This window comes from Neltuma alba, unplaced genomic scaffold (genome assembly GCF_004799145.2).
Source record: "Neltuma alba isolate B1F8T4 unplaced genomic scaffold, ASM479914v2 tig00010265_pilon, whole genome shotgun sequence".
NCBI classification, from domain to species: Eukaryota; Viridiplantae; Streptophyta; class Magnoliopsida; order Fabales; family Fabaceae; genus Neltuma; species Neltuma alba.
This window is the reverse complement of record NW_021635191.1, coordinates 433,554-450,218: the sequence shown is the minus strand read 5'-3', so window position 1 is coordinate 450,218 and position 16,665 is coordinate 433,554. Positions and strand designations below refer to the sequence as shown.

Below are 16,665 nucleotides of genomic sequence, written 5' to 3'. Positions count from 1 at the left end.
ATTGAACGTCAATTCTCTCCTTTCAACATTATCCCATATTCACCATATACCTCACGTCATTCACCCACCAAATTCAATCACCTCTATCTCCATTCATACACGCACAATTCCTCACCATCACCTTCAATTAATTCATGGCTATGGCATCTAATAACCTTGGTGGAGGAGATAATACCATGGAAGCTTAAGCTTATAAGGAGGCAACTTGGAAGGAGCATGAAGGAGACTAGAGCCTTGGGCTAGCACTTGAAGACCACAAGGGAGTGATATTCCATTTATCTTTTTAATTCAAGGACTTGAATTTGTTAGTTTTAAATGGGTTCAGGTTGTAATTTTGTTGAGACAATTTAGTTCTAGATTGTCATCTTTATGCTTGGATTGGATTGATATTTGGATTTTATTTGTGTTGAGACACTTGTTGGAATTTATGTTTAGAACCTTTGCATTGTTAATTGAATTTATAATTGAGTTTTCATTATGAGTTTAATTATCAATGTAGTTTGAATTACAAAATTTGGGTTCTTTTGCCTCTTAATTGTTTAATTAAGTTGGCTAATTGTCTAATTGTTTAATTGGATAATTTCAAACATAATTTTCAGAATTAATTGAGTTATTTTTTATTGGTTTTAATAAGTTTAATTAACCAACCTTATACTGTTATGAGTTCTCTAATAGTTTAAGGGTTTTTGAAATTGAGGGTTCCCTTTGTTTCAAGTAGGTAATTAAGTTTATTAATTCCACTCTCTTATCACCTCCTTTTGGTCTAATTAACTGATTAAGGTTATGAAGGTTGAATTCATGCGAATCCTAAGTTGTCTCCTCTACCGTACCTGAAGAGAAATCTCTGAATTTTTACTTGCTAATTCTCTTTGCTTTCTGATTAATTTTCTTGATTCATTATTTTTATTTTCCTTCAAAAAACCCCCCAAAAATTGCATTGCATTCATTTAGTTTGGTTTAATTTTCATATAGATTTAGGACATTTGCATTTTGCATTTAGAATTAGAATTTTACATTTTAGTTTGAGTCCACTTTATTGCTTTTTTTTATCACCTAAATTTTCACTAAAGAAACCCATAACTTGTTCTTTGGAAGTAATGACCTAGGTCGACTCTAAACTACAAATTAATTGGGACCTAGTTTAATTGAATGCTTTGACGACAAAAAGCATCATCAATACCCCTCTCTTTTTATTTTATTAAAAAATAAATATTTATCGGAGTTACTGTTTCGGCCACCGGCACTCAGGTGGCCACCGCCGGGGGTCTGATCACCGGTGGCCAGAACAGTAGCTCCGGTCGGACCTCCGGTGGCCGGAGTTTTTTTTGTTTAAAACAAAGTGGCCAAGAGAGGGTTTGAACCCCTGACCCCTTGGCACACCAAAAGACTTGTAGTCACCAAGCCAAGCAACCCATTCAATCATAAGATGTAAATAAAACTACATATAACAAAACAAACGCAAGTGTCCAAATATAAGTGAATAAGTGAAATTAGACGATTTACAAGTGGAATTCAGCAATTTGCAACAAAAATTAGGCAATTTACAAATAACATAATAGAAGTCATAACCCAAAATGCAAGTATTTAAGTGCAAATGAGCAAGTAAAATTTGAAGATTTACAACAAAATTTTATGGATTTACAACCGAAATTTGGTAAACACAAGAGAATTCACAACCCAAAATGTAAGTGTTTGAGTGTAAGTGAACAAGTGAAATTAGACGATTTACAAGTGGAATTCAGCAATTTATAACAAAAATTAGGTAATTTACAAATAACATAATAGAAGTCATAATCCCAAATACAAGTGTTTAAGTGCAAATGAGCAAGTGAAATTTGAAGATTTACAACAAAAGTTTATGGATTTACAATCTAAATTTGGCAAGCACTAGAGAATTCACAACCCAAAATGTAAGTGTTTGAGTGTAAGTGAACAAGTGAAATTGGACGATTTACAAGTGGAATTCAGCAATTTACAACAAAAATTAGGAAATTTACAAATAACATAATGGAACTCACAATCCCAAATACAAGTGTTTAAGTGTAAATGAGCAAATGAAATTTGAAGATTTACAACAAAATTTTATAGATTTGCAAGTGAAATTCGACAATTTCACTTGCTCATTTGCACTTAAACACTTGTATTTGGGGTTATGACTTCTATTATGTTATTTGTAAATTGCCTAATTTTTATTGTAAATTGTTGAATTCCACTTGTAAATCGTCTAATTTCACTTGGTCACTTTCACTCAAACACTTACATTTTGGGTTGTGAATTCTCTTGTGTTTGCCAAATTTGGATTGTAAATCCATAAACTTTTGTTGTAAATCTTCAAATTTCACTTGCTCATTTGCACTTAAACACTTGCATCTGGGGTTATGACTTCTATTATATTATTTGTAAATTGCCTAATTTTTGTTGTAAATTGCTAAATTCCACTTGTAAATCGTCTAATTTCACTTGTTCACTTACACTCAAACACTTACATTTTGGGTTGTGAATTCTCTTGTGTTTGCCAAATTTGGGTTGTAAATCCATAAACTTTGTTGTAAATCTTCAAATTTCACTTGCTCATTTGCACTTAAACACTTGCATTTGAGGTTATGAGTTCTATTATGTTATGTGTAAATTGCCTAATTTTTGTTGTAAATTGCTGAATTCCACTTGTAAATCGTCTAATTTCACTTGTTTACTTACACTCAAACACTTACATTTTGGGTTGTGAATTCTCTTGTGTTTGCCAAATTTGGGTTGTAAATCCATAAACTTTTGTTGTAAATATTCAAATTTCACTTGCTCATTTGCACTTAAACCCTTGCATTTGGGGTTATGACTTCTATTATGTTATTTGTAAATTGCCTAATTTTTGTTATAAATTTCTGAATTCCACTTGTAAATCATCTAATTTCACTTGTTCATTTATATTTGGACAGTTGCGTTTGTTTTGTTATATATAGTTTTATTTACATCTTATGATTGAATGGGTTGCTTGGCTTGGTGGTTATAAGTCTTTTGGTTTGCCAAGGGATCATGGGTTCAAACCCTCCCTTGGACACTTTGTTTTAAACAAAAAAAAAACTTTGGCCACCGGAGGTCGGCCGGAGTTACTGTTCTGGCCACCGATGGTCGGACTCTGGCGGCGGCCACCTGAGCTCCGGTGGCTGGACCTCCGACCTCTGGTGGCCGGAACAGTAACTCCGATAAATATTTATTTTTTAATAAAATAAAAAGGGAGGGGTATTATTGTAATCTCACTCTAAATTTTAATTTCAATTTGGTCCCTTGGTCCTGCAGTGAAATTTCAGAAAGTTTTAGTCCTTGACTGATATAAATTGCCTTCTGCGGTCCTTGACTGAAATTTTCCCTTTTTTTTAATCCTAATGCCATGTAATATGATTCTATTTGACATGTTTTAGCTCTATATATAGCTATAAATTTAGATGTTACAATCTACATATAATTCATGTATTTATTTTTACAAATATAAATTCTAAAATAAAGATTTTTTTTGGTAATTATTGTTGTTAGAAAAGAGTTACTACTAAAAACAAAAATCAAAAGTAAACACTTTAAACAAAAGAAAGTTCAAAATAAATTTAAGATGTCTATATCACATCTCGATAAGCACATGATATTTGAATTTGGACGCTATTAGCAGGAAAAAAAACTTGTAGGGCGCGCAATCTATTAAATATAAAGTCGTCGACTCATGAAACTATAATTAATTCTAGAATTAAAATTGTAATCATCAATCAACAATAGATTTTATAAACATACTACCTCCAATTCTAAATATAAAAGTTAATTTGTAATATAAATTATACTATAAATTAGCTGGCATTATGACATACAAGTTTTATAACAAAATCCACTAAAATGCTTCTTTTCTTCTAACTTTTTACAATTTTTTTTTTATTTTTAATAAAAAGTTTACAGATTTTACACATACCCTATTTTATGTTAGCAATTTGATTTTACAATTTTCTCACTTTTTATTAATTTATTATTTTTATGTTAGTAAGATAATTTAAATTGATTATATAGTTATATTTATAAAGTTTGGGTTAATTTAAATATATTATTTTCTGAAACCATAAAAACAACTTGAAGTTAGTCTAATTTCATTAAAAAAATTAGAAAAGTAAAAATACTATAAAATTGATTTCTTTTTTTATTTTGGGAAAAAAAGAAAGAAGCTGGCCAGGCCTTAGTCTAATTTTAGTTGCTTAAATCCCAGCATGCTTGGAGATGGGTTTTTTCAACCCACTCTGTTAAGCCCGTAGTCCATTGCGAGTCAACTTACGGTCGTCTAACATTACCACTTTTATGATCTATTTTTCTTGATTTTTGTACTCTTCATTTGAGGACCTTAGTTGACTCAGAGAGCCTGAGAATTAATCCCCGAGATTTTGTTTTCTAGTATGGTTTTGAACTTAGCTCCTTCTCTTGCATTTAAAAGGAAAAAAAAAAAAAACAGAGTTAAGGTTTTATGAAAATTCTTCCGGAAGTTGTTGGGAAAGAAACAAATTTTAGTTGATGCTAGGGTAAATTTGTGTATTTTGCCCTTGTGTGTTTCAAAATCTTTATCATACTAAGGGCTTGTTTGGAGCTCCGTTCAAAATGGGCTTTTAAGCAAGTTCACGTAAGCCGAGATAAAACTCTCCTCACATACTTACCTTGTATTCCGTAAATCACGTTTGAAAAGCTACTTATAAGTCAATCCAAACAAGCCCTAAATTGCTGTAATTTTCAATTAAAAAAGACAAGAAAACAAACTGTTTGACTTGTTGGTCCTAGCAGCAATAGGAGAGATCGAGAGAATGCACGTGCCTGCTCAGACGGCCTCTCTCTATTTAAAGCCAAGCTCAGACGGCCCTGTAATCCTCACCGCGATAGATCAACCGAAGACTTGCCAACGAAGGGAGCAACTAGCCATGCCGACTCAAACAATATAGCAAACGAAAAACCAGACCCACAGAGAGAGAGAGAGAGAGAGAGAGAGTAACAAACAAAATAACAGAGAAAAGAGGGGGATGATAGGAAGCAGAAACCGGGGGGTGTTTAGTGTAGGTGTGTGTGGGCAAGAAGAGCTTGAACTGTCCAGAGATGGCAGCCATTACAGTCTATCTACCGGCATATTGCCTTCTCTTGGCGCTCGAAGCAACCGCCGAAACATCCTTCGACCTTTCATTATCTCCCCCTACGACCGCCGTTACAGGTTATCTTCTCTCTCACACATTCTCATTTCTCGTGTTTCTTGTTTCTTTCTTTCTCTCTCTTTTTTCCCTTTCTCGTGATTTGCTCTCTTTCTCGCTGTTATATTAATTTTATTGGAAGCATTCTCGTGACTGCCGAAAGTGTTTCTTTCGTCTTTTTTAATTTTTTTTTTGTCCCGTTGGTTAGACTTGTTGCAACCTCTTTCGTTTTCTCCCATCAAAAAGCTGATTTTTTTCCAAAGGAAAATCTTTTCTTTGTCATTGTTTCCTTTAAAATTGCAATCTATTGAGAAATGCTCGCCATCCTCTGGTCAGCTTAATAGGCACTTCTTGTTGGACTGTTGCAGATTTTCTTGCTTTCCCGTCAGAGATGGCTGGTAGTCATATATGATTTTTCTTCTTCTTCTCTGCTTCAAAGATTTGATTATTATTGTTATTAGTACACAAGGGGACAGGAACGATTCGGATTGGCCAATGCAAAGAAGTTTCAATTTCTAATTGAAAACAGCTTTCTTTTAACTGGAAGCGAATAAAGTGTGCTTTTTTTTGCCCACAGAATATGGCAGACTTTTCTGGTGATTCTGGTTATATACACGGCATGGGTGTCGCCATTTGAGTTTGGATTCCTCAAGGAACCGATAAGATCACTCTCCATTGCAGACAACGTTGTCAACGGATTCTTTGCAATTGACATAGTTCTTACCTTCTTCGTTGCCTATCTTGACAAAACTTCCTACTTATTAGTGGATAGCCACAAAAGAATCGCCTGGAAATACGTTAGTTCTTGGTTTGCCTTTGATGTCATCTCCACGATCCCTTCAGAGCTCGCTCGAAAAATCTCCCCTTCCCCCCTTAAAACCTATGGATTCTTCAACATGCTTCGCCTCTGGCGTCTCCGAAGAGTCAGTGCTCTGTTTTCTAGGTACGAGATATGATAATTTTGTTTCAGATCAATGACCTTTCTATTGAGATCTGATTTCAATCTCAAGTCTTTTATGCTTCTGATCAGATTGGAAAAGGACAAGAACTATAACTATTTCTGGGTTCGTTGTGCTAAGCTTATATGTGTAAGTTTCTGAACGGTGTTCTGATTGATGTACAGAGTTTGTAGTGTGGCAGATGAGCAACGTTTGGGTTTGTCTGTGTAGGTCACGCTTTTTGCTGTTCACTGTGCTGGATGCTTCTATTATCTTCTTGCTGCTCGGTATCATGATCCCAAGAGGACGTGGATAGGAGCACAAATGGGGGATGATTTTGAGGAACAGAGCTTGTGGTTGAGATATGTGACTACTATATACTGGTCAATTACAACCTTAACAACTGTCGGCTATGGAGATTTGCATCCAGTAAATTCCAGAGAGATGACCTTCGACGTCTTTTATATGCTCTTTAACCTGGGATTAACTGCGTATTTGATTGGTAACATGACCAATCTGGTTGTCCATTTTACAAGTCGAACTAGACAATTTGTAAGTAAATTATCAAAACATTTCTCTATTTCAAGCTTCAAACATATCATCTTAGAAGTGGATAAAGTCCTGGGATGTCTCAGAATCTGATAAGATGACCCAAAAAGGACATATCCTTAGTCCTCAATTAGTTAGTAAATTCGAATTCAGAATAGTTTATTTGAAGTTTGTTGGTTGATTTTGCAGAGGGATACCATACAAGCTGCGGCAAGCTTTGCACAGAGGAATCGATTGCCTGTTCGGCTACAAGATCAGATGCTTGCACATTTGTGTTTGAAGTTCAGAACAGATTCAGAGGGGTTACAGCAGCAAGAGACACTTGATTCTCTTCCTAAAGCCATAAGATCAAGCATTTCTCATTATCTCTTCTATTCTGTGGTAGATAAGGTTTATTTATTTCGTGGGGTCTCAAATGACTTGCTTTTCCAACTGGTAATTGTCTAATCATGTCTTCTCAGACTTTTCTTGTTTGTGTGTTTTTTCTGCTAGTCGTTTGTTTGATTTCTATTTTTGTCAAAAAGGTCTCGGAAATGAAAGCTGAGTATTTTCCACCCAAAGAAGATGTCATCTTGGAGAATGAAGCTCCCACAGATTTCTACATTCTAGCGACTGGTGCTGTGGTAATAATCCAACTTCCACTGACTGTGTTGGGATGGGGTAACTTACTTTATAAAAAGTTTATTCTCTTTTTTTAAGCAATAAATGCACGAATTTCAACTGTTTCATTTTTAATATAAATCAGTGTTTAATAATTGACTCTTTACATGTCATCTTATTTTTCTTGAACTTCTTTATTCAAGTAAGAAATTGAAACAAAATCATAATAAGATTTAAATTGTTCAATTTTTTTTTTTTTTGGCTTGTAGCATGATGAAATTGGCTGGCCCAGCAACAAATACTGTAATGGGAATGATATTGCATTAGAAGCAAGATTTTCTGTATTCAATAATATTTATCGTTTCGTAGTTTTTCTTAAATGTAGATAGACACGGGTGTTATCTTATCTGTTTCTTTTTCTCACTCTCTTTTTGCTCTTTAAATGTAAATCTTGAGATTAAAAGTCATTCTATTTATAGTTGAGTGAATCATTCTAGTAGATGGTGTGTGTATTGATAATTTTGTCTCGCAAAAGTGGCAGTTTAATCTTGTTAATTATTTTGTTATAGGAGCTGTTAGTTTTGAAAAATGGGGTAGAACAAGTGGTGGGAGAGGCAACCACTGGTCAACTCTGTGGTGAGATAGGGGTACTCTGTTACAGGCCACAACTCTTCACGGTTCGAACCAAGAGATTGAGCCAACTTCTTAGGCTGAACCGTGCCACCTTCCTCAACATTGTGCAGGCCAACGTTGGAGATGGCAACATAATCATCAACAATCTCCTTGAGGTTGGTCCCTACTACCCTTTTCAGCCTTAGATGTATGAACTAGATGACTAATCTAAAGATATTAAGAAAATTAATTAAGTCGGTTATTTGTATCAAATGTTTGCTGCTTATATCTTCATCGATAAATACTTCCTTTAATACATGCAACTAATATTGATAGTTGGAAAAAATTTGGAAATTTGTGAGGTAAAGTGGACGAAAGTCTTATATTAAGATCAAAGTGCATTTTTAAACTAACTACTATGTTTAGGATGGAAGGGAGTAAACTGTTAGGGAAAAACAACATTGAAAATGTGAAAGAGAAACTAATTAAGGTACAATAACGATGGATGATGTTGCTTTTGTTGTTGTTGTTGTGACAGCATTTGAAGGAACAGGAAGACCCAATGATGAAGAGTGTGTTGGTGGAGACAGAGAACATGCTGGCTCGTGGAAGGATGGACCTACCGCTTAGCCTCTGCTTCGCTGCTCTTAGAGGAGACGACTTGATGTTACATCAGTTGTTGAAACGAGGCTTGGATCCCAATGAATCTGACAACAACGGAAGAACTGCTCTCGTACGTACAAACTTCTATTGCTACCACCACCATTCATTCTACTTTCCCTTTGTTCTCATACTACCTCCGGTTCTAAATATAAGACTTAGTTTGTAGTGCAAGAACTGGAGATACTACATAAAATGAAACTTGCGTGCCGTATATTGCGTGGACTATGAGGAATGAAATGTGCTCTTTAACAGCTTGGGTTGATTTCACTTATTTTGAAGGATTTTGTGCTATACAAGACAAATGTATAATGAGAGTTTTGTCTTGTAAACACAAAAACGCTTTTTTTAAGTGTTCCCTAACCCACTTATAATTTTACTGGATCACTGTATAGTGAGCCTCATCGTTCATGGAAAGCTGCTTTACTTGTAAGAGCATAAAAGTAATGCAGCTTTTTCTCTAAATAGCCACTCTTTTCTTGTACTTTCTCGCCACATACAAAACAATAGATTTGCTTCAGATCTGTAGAAAAAGGATTTAATAGAGAAGCCGTATGCATAATCTCTGACTCGTCGTAATGCTCGAGCAAACATGTTTGTAAAAAAACAGTTTTATGATTCAATAATAACAACCAAAGCATCATATAATAAGAAAGTATACTAAAGCATGTTATATATTTGGATTTTTGTGTCCCACTGGATTGCTTCTCTCTTTCTGAATGCACATTTTGGTGAGGCCTAAATTTCTTGATTTCTAATCTGTCTTTCATTTTCTGCATTGTATCAGCATATTGCAGCATGTAAAGGAAGTGAGAACTGTGCCGTGCTTCTATTGGATTACGGGGCTGATCTCAACGTTAGAGGTAATCATCTCATTCAAATTTTTTACATTCTATTTTATGATATAAACGTTTACTTTGCTCGAAATATTTTTAAATGGTTGAATGATTTATTAAAAGGGCAAAAAAAAAAAAAAAAGATAGCGATATCAGTAAAAGATGAAATTGACCAATTAGTTTAAATTGAAAATTATAATTTTATTTTATTGTATGTTTCTATGATTAACTAGTTATGAACTTTTTTTTTTAATATTTGAAATCTTTTTGAAGTTCAACTTTTGTTATTTCTACTTTTCGTTTTACAATTTTTTTCCCCCCTAAATTTTATAATTTCAAATGTTTGTATTGTACGTGGTATGTTGCGCTGCCTCTGATATATTGGTGCTTCTCAGCTCTCCATAGACGATTGTGTGTAAACCCAAAGCCATGCATCTTGTCTTTTAAAACCACAGGTCATACTCTAATCCGTAGGGTGTATCTGAGGGCATTATTATTTAATTAATTAGCATTAAGTCACTCGTTCAGGTATGTTGCTTCTAAGGTCTAAACATGATGTTGTGAGTGGCCAAGAATTGTATTTTCCGAGAGGCTTCTGCTTTGCTCATTTCTTAATACTTTGTCAGCCTCAATAATGCAAGAATCCCTTTCCTATTTTAGTCAGGTCATCGTAATAATGGATTTGAGATAATATTAAGTATAGCCGTCTGTCTCGTTTACCAAGGCTTATTTATTTATCCCCATACGCTCTTCCAAACAGAACAAAAATTTATTATTATTATTTATTTGTAAAAAGATGGTGTCATGGACATCAGATGGGATTGTGATTTTCTGGTAGTAGTCGCAGCCTAAATAGGATCCTGTTCTATTCCAAAGTCAACTTTCCAGTTTGATACACCCAATGGGTGATCCATACACATTCAAATTTGTCTACCCCAGATTTCAATGTTGACTTTATGACTGCATGTTACTACCTTCGATCCTTAATATAAGAGCTAGTTGACTAATTTGAGTAGATTAAAGAAACTAGTTAAGTTAACTATTTATAATAAATATATGTTATTATTTCTAAAATATCCTTGTTAATCAAGTATATTGGCTAGAACTATCATTATTGTAAGGACTATCTTGGAAAAAAATGAATAAATATGAGAGATAAAGTGGATTGCGGTCTTATATTTAGGATCAAAATAAAAGTGAAACAAATTCTTATATTAAGGACTGGAGGTAGTATTTTATATACTACTTGTTGTACTTAATATAAAAACTAGTTAAATATTCAATTTGATATTAAATATAAGACTATAATTTATTTTACCTCCTATATTTATTTATTTTTCTCCAATTCATCCGTGATTGTACACGTTACGTGTTAGTTTTAACGCACATAATTTACAGTGACGTTTTAGTGAAGACAGCACTATAACTTGACTAATTTCTTAAAAATTGGAAAATCAGTTATTTGACTCTTGTATTAAGAATTGGAGAAGGTAGTATATTAAAAACTGTGACGCTGCAAAATGAATGTGAAGATGAAGCTTTTGTTTAAGACGATGTGTTCACTCAGTTTCAAATTTGCAGATTGTGAAGGGAATGTACCACTATGGGAAGCAATACTGGGTCATCACCAATCAATGGTGAAGCTATTAGCAGAAAATGGAGCTTCCTTGAAATTCGGAGACGTGGGTCATTTCGCCTGCATTGCAGCAGAACAGAATGACCTTAACTTGCTCAAAGACATAGTCCGATATGGAGGAGATGTCACACTTCCTAGAAACCACAATGGAACCACAGCCCTCCACGTCGCAGTCTCTGAAGCCAACGTTGAGATTGTCAAGTTCCTGCTGGATCATGGGTCTGACGTAGACAAACCAGACAAGGAAGGGTGGACCCCAAGAGAGCTTGCAGACCAGCAAGGTCATGAAGAAATCAAAACCATTTTTGCATCCACAAAGGAACCCAAAGCTCAGTCTGTTGTATCCATGCCTGAGAGACACAGCACAAAGATCAGATACCTAGGAAGGTTCACTAGTGAGCCATCCATGCCTGTGGCTCCACAAGATGGCCCGCTTCGTGGCAATGATAGGTCGTACGGCGGGAGCAGGCCGAGGAGGAGGACGAATAATTTTCATAATTCTTTGTTTGGGATTATGTCCGCTGCTCACAAGGGGGACAACATGGAGGATTTGATGCTTGGTGTAAATAAGGAAAAATGTATGGGGAATGATGTTGATAATGGAGTTGGTGGAGGGTGTTTGGCTGCTAGGGTTACTATTACTTGTCCAGAAAATGGTGAGGTTGGAGGAAGACTTGTGCTGTTGCCTGAGAGCTTTAAGGATCTGATTGAGATTGGTGTTAAGAAATTTGGATTGAGCCATGATAACGTCAAGGTTCTGAACATAGATGGGGCTCAGATTGATGATATTGATGTTGTTAGAGATGGTGACCATCTGGTTTTTGCCTCTGCTGGTGGTCTTGTGCGCCAATCCAGTTGCCCGGAACCAACTCAAAACAATGTTTTGTGAAAATCTTCCTTCCTTCTTCATCTGATCAAGCAATTTCCATTGGCCTGAGAAGCTCCCCAAAAAGAAAAATCCAGCTTATTATCTTTTGTCTTCCCACCTGCTGCTTCATTTCACTTCACTGTTCATCCCAATTTCAAAGAAATAGAAATATAAACGGATGATTCACTGTTTTAGTCTCACTTTGTGAAAAGTAAATGTTTTGTTTTTCATGGCTGCTAAGAGCTCAGATTGAGAAATAATATACTTCAATTGTCTATAGATCCCTTGCTTTCTACTGTATGTTTGCTTTTCCCTAGAGCATTTCTAGTTTTCGAGCAATGTCAGCTCCTTGTTTTAGTCTTGTATGCAGGATATGGCCAAGTCTGAACTTTTTTCATATGAACTAAAAATAGAGTCTTTTTGATAAAAACAAAAGAAAAGAAAATAAATCTTTATAACATCCAGTATTTTAAATATCGATTAACTAAGTGCAATGGGAGAAGTGTTTTATGTATGGAGTAACGAAGGGTAAACAAGAAGTTTAGGGGCAAAAACAAGCATATTAAGAGTAGTCATGAACTCTATACTTAAAATTTTGTAATATCCAATTTGTTTAAAAGCAATAGTATTTTTGTTCTTTTACCCATAAAATTTTAGTGCTTGAGGATGCAGTGGAATTTCAGAATTTTTTGAGAGTTAGTTGATATTAATTGGCTAATGGAGGTTTATTGAAATTCTCCACGAAAAATATCCAAAAATTTAAGAAAAATTAAAACAAATCTTGAAAGATGGAAAAGAGGTTTTTAAGGTATTTTTCACGCTTAGAAAATTATTTAAAGTGAAAATTCCCGAAAAGTCTATGTTGGGAGGAAATTTTAAGGAGATAAATGAAAACATACTTATTGAAATTATGTAAGGGTCCATAAAACTTATTAACAAAATATAGCTGATTATTTTGGAAAAAGTGGTTGTCAATTGCACTACCGTTGTGGAAAATATCAAATGAAGTGTAGTAAATTGGCATAAGAAATCATTTATTTTAACAAGCTTGAGATTTAGAAAAAGTGGCTGTCAATTGCATTATTGTTGTGGTAGTAATGCATTACAAAAGTAGTTAATTGCCATAAGGATTTATTTAATTTTCGCATGTCGAAAATTTGAAAAAAGTAGTTGTCAATCGCATTACTCTGATAAATATCTAGTGAAGTGTGCTAAATTGTGTTACAGAGAAGTTGTAGATCACCAAAAGATTAAGCTTAATAATTAACTTATATATTATTTTTCATTAAATTATCAAATGGATTGGGTGTCTTAATGGAGCAATGGGGCTTAGTTTCACACACACACACACACGAAACTAATGGCAAAAATTATAAAAGCACCGATATTTTAAAATTTCTAGCTATTTATCAGGAGTATGGGTTTCAAATTTTGGAAATTGGTGCTACCTTTGTGAAATTCAGCAATTCAAATGGTCATTTTTTTAAGGATTTCCCATTTTAAATATTTCTCCTTTTCATTTGACAATTTTTTTAACAAAAAAGTATACGTTGAAATGTTTGTATGGTTTGGCCAAAAAAGAAGAAGAAATGTTTGTATGGCACTCCGTGCGCTTTATGACATATTCCTCTAGTCCTATTTATAGAATAGAGAGAGAAGATATTTTTTGGTCCTATTTATAGGGCACTGAGAGAAATTTTTTATATGGATATACAAATTTACCTTTCATTTATTATGGTGTTAACTTTGCATACATGAAGTATAATGTATATTAAATAGAGATAAAATTAGAAAGTTGTTGAATTTTAAAGAAGAGTTAATGAATTTTAAGATTTTTCTTAGTCTGTGTGAAACATGTTGGAATTGACTTATAAATAGAACAAGAGGAGTAAAGCTTTCTCACAAACTAAGAAATATTAGTTAAATTATTAAATATGTTTTAAATTACTCTTCTTTAAGAATGTAATTAGAAAATTCTCTTCCTCTTTCTTACATTTAGAACTCTTTCCTTTCCTTGTAACAAAAGGTAAAAGTATAGAAAACTAATCAATAATTATTCTGTCAAATTCTTATATTTTGAAGTAAAATTTTCTTCTTAAAAACTTTTTATATTATCGATACGTTGTGTTGCCTCTGATCGGTGCTTCTTAGCCATAAATTAGCAAGCATAATGTCTTTTGTTATCCATAGACGATTTTGTGTAAACCCAAAGAGGCCAAGGTCGTACTTTAAACTGTATCCACTATAGTTGGCAATTCAAAAGAGGCCAAAAAAAAAAACTGTATGGAGTATGAGGTAAAATTGCTTGACATATTTTCATTTCATTGGATAGCGTACAAATTAAATGCTTCACTCTCATCTATGCCTTTTTAAATCTCATTTTCTCTCTCCTCCATGGTTATTTGTATCATGTGATTTGAGATACGGATCGCACGATATGTTACACATTTAACATTGGGAGATACGAATCTCCCACTATATCCCATCAACTTGTAAATCGCGGTGTGAATCACGCAATTCACACCAGAATCGCTTGAATCGCACGCCACCGGTGGATCACACGATTCTGGGTGTTGTCAGGTCACGTGGATCCAACTCGGATTTGTGCGTGAACCAACATGGTAATTCCCTTTTTTTTTGTTATTTAAAGGAGGGAAACTGCCACAAATTCAATTACAAGCTTAGGAAACCCTATTTTTTATTCCCATCTGCTCTCTTTTTTATGTTATGTATCTTGTGCCCCGCGTTTGCATATTTTCTCCTCTTCTACTGATCCTTTCTGGTTGAAAAAGTGTTAAAGATTGAAGGCAAGGGTCCACTCTATACTGTTGTTGAGTTGTTGGTTGACAAGGTGGTCCATTCTAATCCTATTTGGTAATTCTTTTTTGCTTCCTTTTTGCTTCTATTGGATATTATATTTGTGAAGAGTGGGAAAAATGAGTCAGAATCAAAATAAGAAGAAAAAAAGGAAGCTGATATTACATGGAATCACTGTGAAAGAGTTCCTTCCCATAGACTTATGGTTAAATGCAAATACTATTCACATCAATATTGGGGTAGGGTAGCTAGAATGAAACATCATTTGGCTGGAGCTAAAGAAAATGTGATTCTTTGTACAAGTGTTCCTAATGAAGTGAAAAAATTGTTTGTTAAAATGCTAGAAAATAAATAAAAAAGCAAAGATGCTAATGGTGTTGAAATATTTACAGAGGCAACTGTTGAAGATGCTAAGGGGAAGGAAGGGACATCAAAAATTACCAAACAAAAAACAATGAATGAGATGGTAAAAGATAGGGAGTTAGTAATTCAAGATATTTGTAAATGCATCTATGGTAATGCTTTATCATTCAATTTGGTGAGAAGTCTACTGTTTATTCAAATGTTAAAATCTGTTGGTGAATATGGTAGGGGTTTGAAACCTCTAAGTTATCATGAGGTGAGATTTCTCACTTGAAAAAAGAAGTTGATAAAATTCAAGAAAGTTTAGCAAAGTATATGAAGGAATGGGAGAAATGGGGTTGTACTTTGTTGTGTGATGTTTGGACCGATGGTAGAGGAAGGTCTCTTACTAATTTTTTAGTTAACAATCCTAGTAGAACAGTTTTCTTAAAGTCAGTGGATACAAATAGTGTGATTAAAGATGCTAAACAAATGTTTGAATTACTAGACAATATGGTTGAGGAAATTGGGGAGGATAATATGGTGCAAGTTGTAACAGATGGTGCGTCAAATCTAGTGGCAGCAGGGAAGATACTAGAAGAGAAGAGAACAAAGTTATTTTGGTCCCCTTGTGTAGCACATTGTCTTGATTTAATCCTTGAAGACATTGGGCAACTTCTAGTATTTTATAATACCATCACCAATGCAAAGAAAATAACAATCTTCATTTATAGGCATACATGGGTCCTTAACTTGTATAGAAAGTATTCCAAAGGAAAAGAATTAGTTAGATCGGTAGTGACAAGGTTTGCAACAGCTTATCTTACACTAAGTTGCATATTGCAACAAAAAGATGCTCTTAGAACCATGTTTGCTTTAGATGATTAGATTTCTAGTTCTTTTGCTAGTGAAAGTGAGGGTAAGCAAGTGGTGGACATGGTTTTTGGGGATTCTAGATTTTGGAGTTCCATCAAATATTGCTTAAAGTGTGTGAGTCCATTTGTAAATGTAAGAAAATGGGCCAGTCCATCCTTGGTGGATTGGACCCAAATTCATTGAGCTTTGGGGTTCTGATGTAAATTACAAAACATATGTGTCCCTAACTGCAATTTTAGCCTTTTTTTATATGATATGCAAAATCGGGGGAACGGTTGGATGAAGGAGGCGGTTTATTATTTTCAAAAGTGTGGAGTTACATAACTAATCCAAGAGGGATCATTTCAAGTGCGCGTGCTTTTCTCCATATTCGGTTGGTTCCTCCAGACTCCTCCTCCCACTCTCCTTTCCTGTGCATTTGCTGTGTCTCCAAGATCCGAGTTCAATACTGTAACCGGACCTCCGTGTGGCTATCTGAAGATTTCGAATACTCCAGGTACACCCGAAATCCTACATTGGTATCAGAGCTGTGATTTTTCCTGTTGGTTCTGTGGTCTGCGTTTTTTTTTATATTAGTGTTCTTTCCTGTTTTTCGGTTCTGAGCATCAGAGATTTGCTTCACATATATATTATGCAAATCCTTTCATTTATGCTACAGTATGATTGTTTTCTGACTTATATTTATAAGTAGATATGATAGATTATGTCTCTACCTCCATAGAATGCGTTCTACATC

General features: G+C 34.4%; 1 protein-coding gene across 1 annotated transcript; it reads left to right on the top strand.

Annotated features, from left to right (window-relative positions):
• Positions 1 to 4,908: 4,908 nt before the first annotated feature.
• On the top strand, positions 4,909 to 12,194 carry LOC114755374 (potassium channel AKT1). Its single transcript, XM_028944250.1, has 10 exons — positions 4,909 to 5,218; positions 5,773 to 6,138; positions 6,226 to 6,283; positions 6,365 to 6,685; positions 6,872 to 7,117; positions 7,207 to 7,305; positions 7,852 to 8,070; positions 8,433 to 8,627; positions 9,342 to 9,417; positions 10,972 to 12,194. Exons 1-10 carry the CDS (start codon positions 5,034 to 5,036, stop codon positions 11,913 to 11,915), a joined length of 2,709 nt encoding a protein of 902 aa, XP_028800083.1. The 5' UTR covers positions 4,909 to 5,033; the 3' UTR covers positions 11,916 to 12,194.
• Positions 12,195 to 16,665: the final 4,471 nt, after the last annotated feature.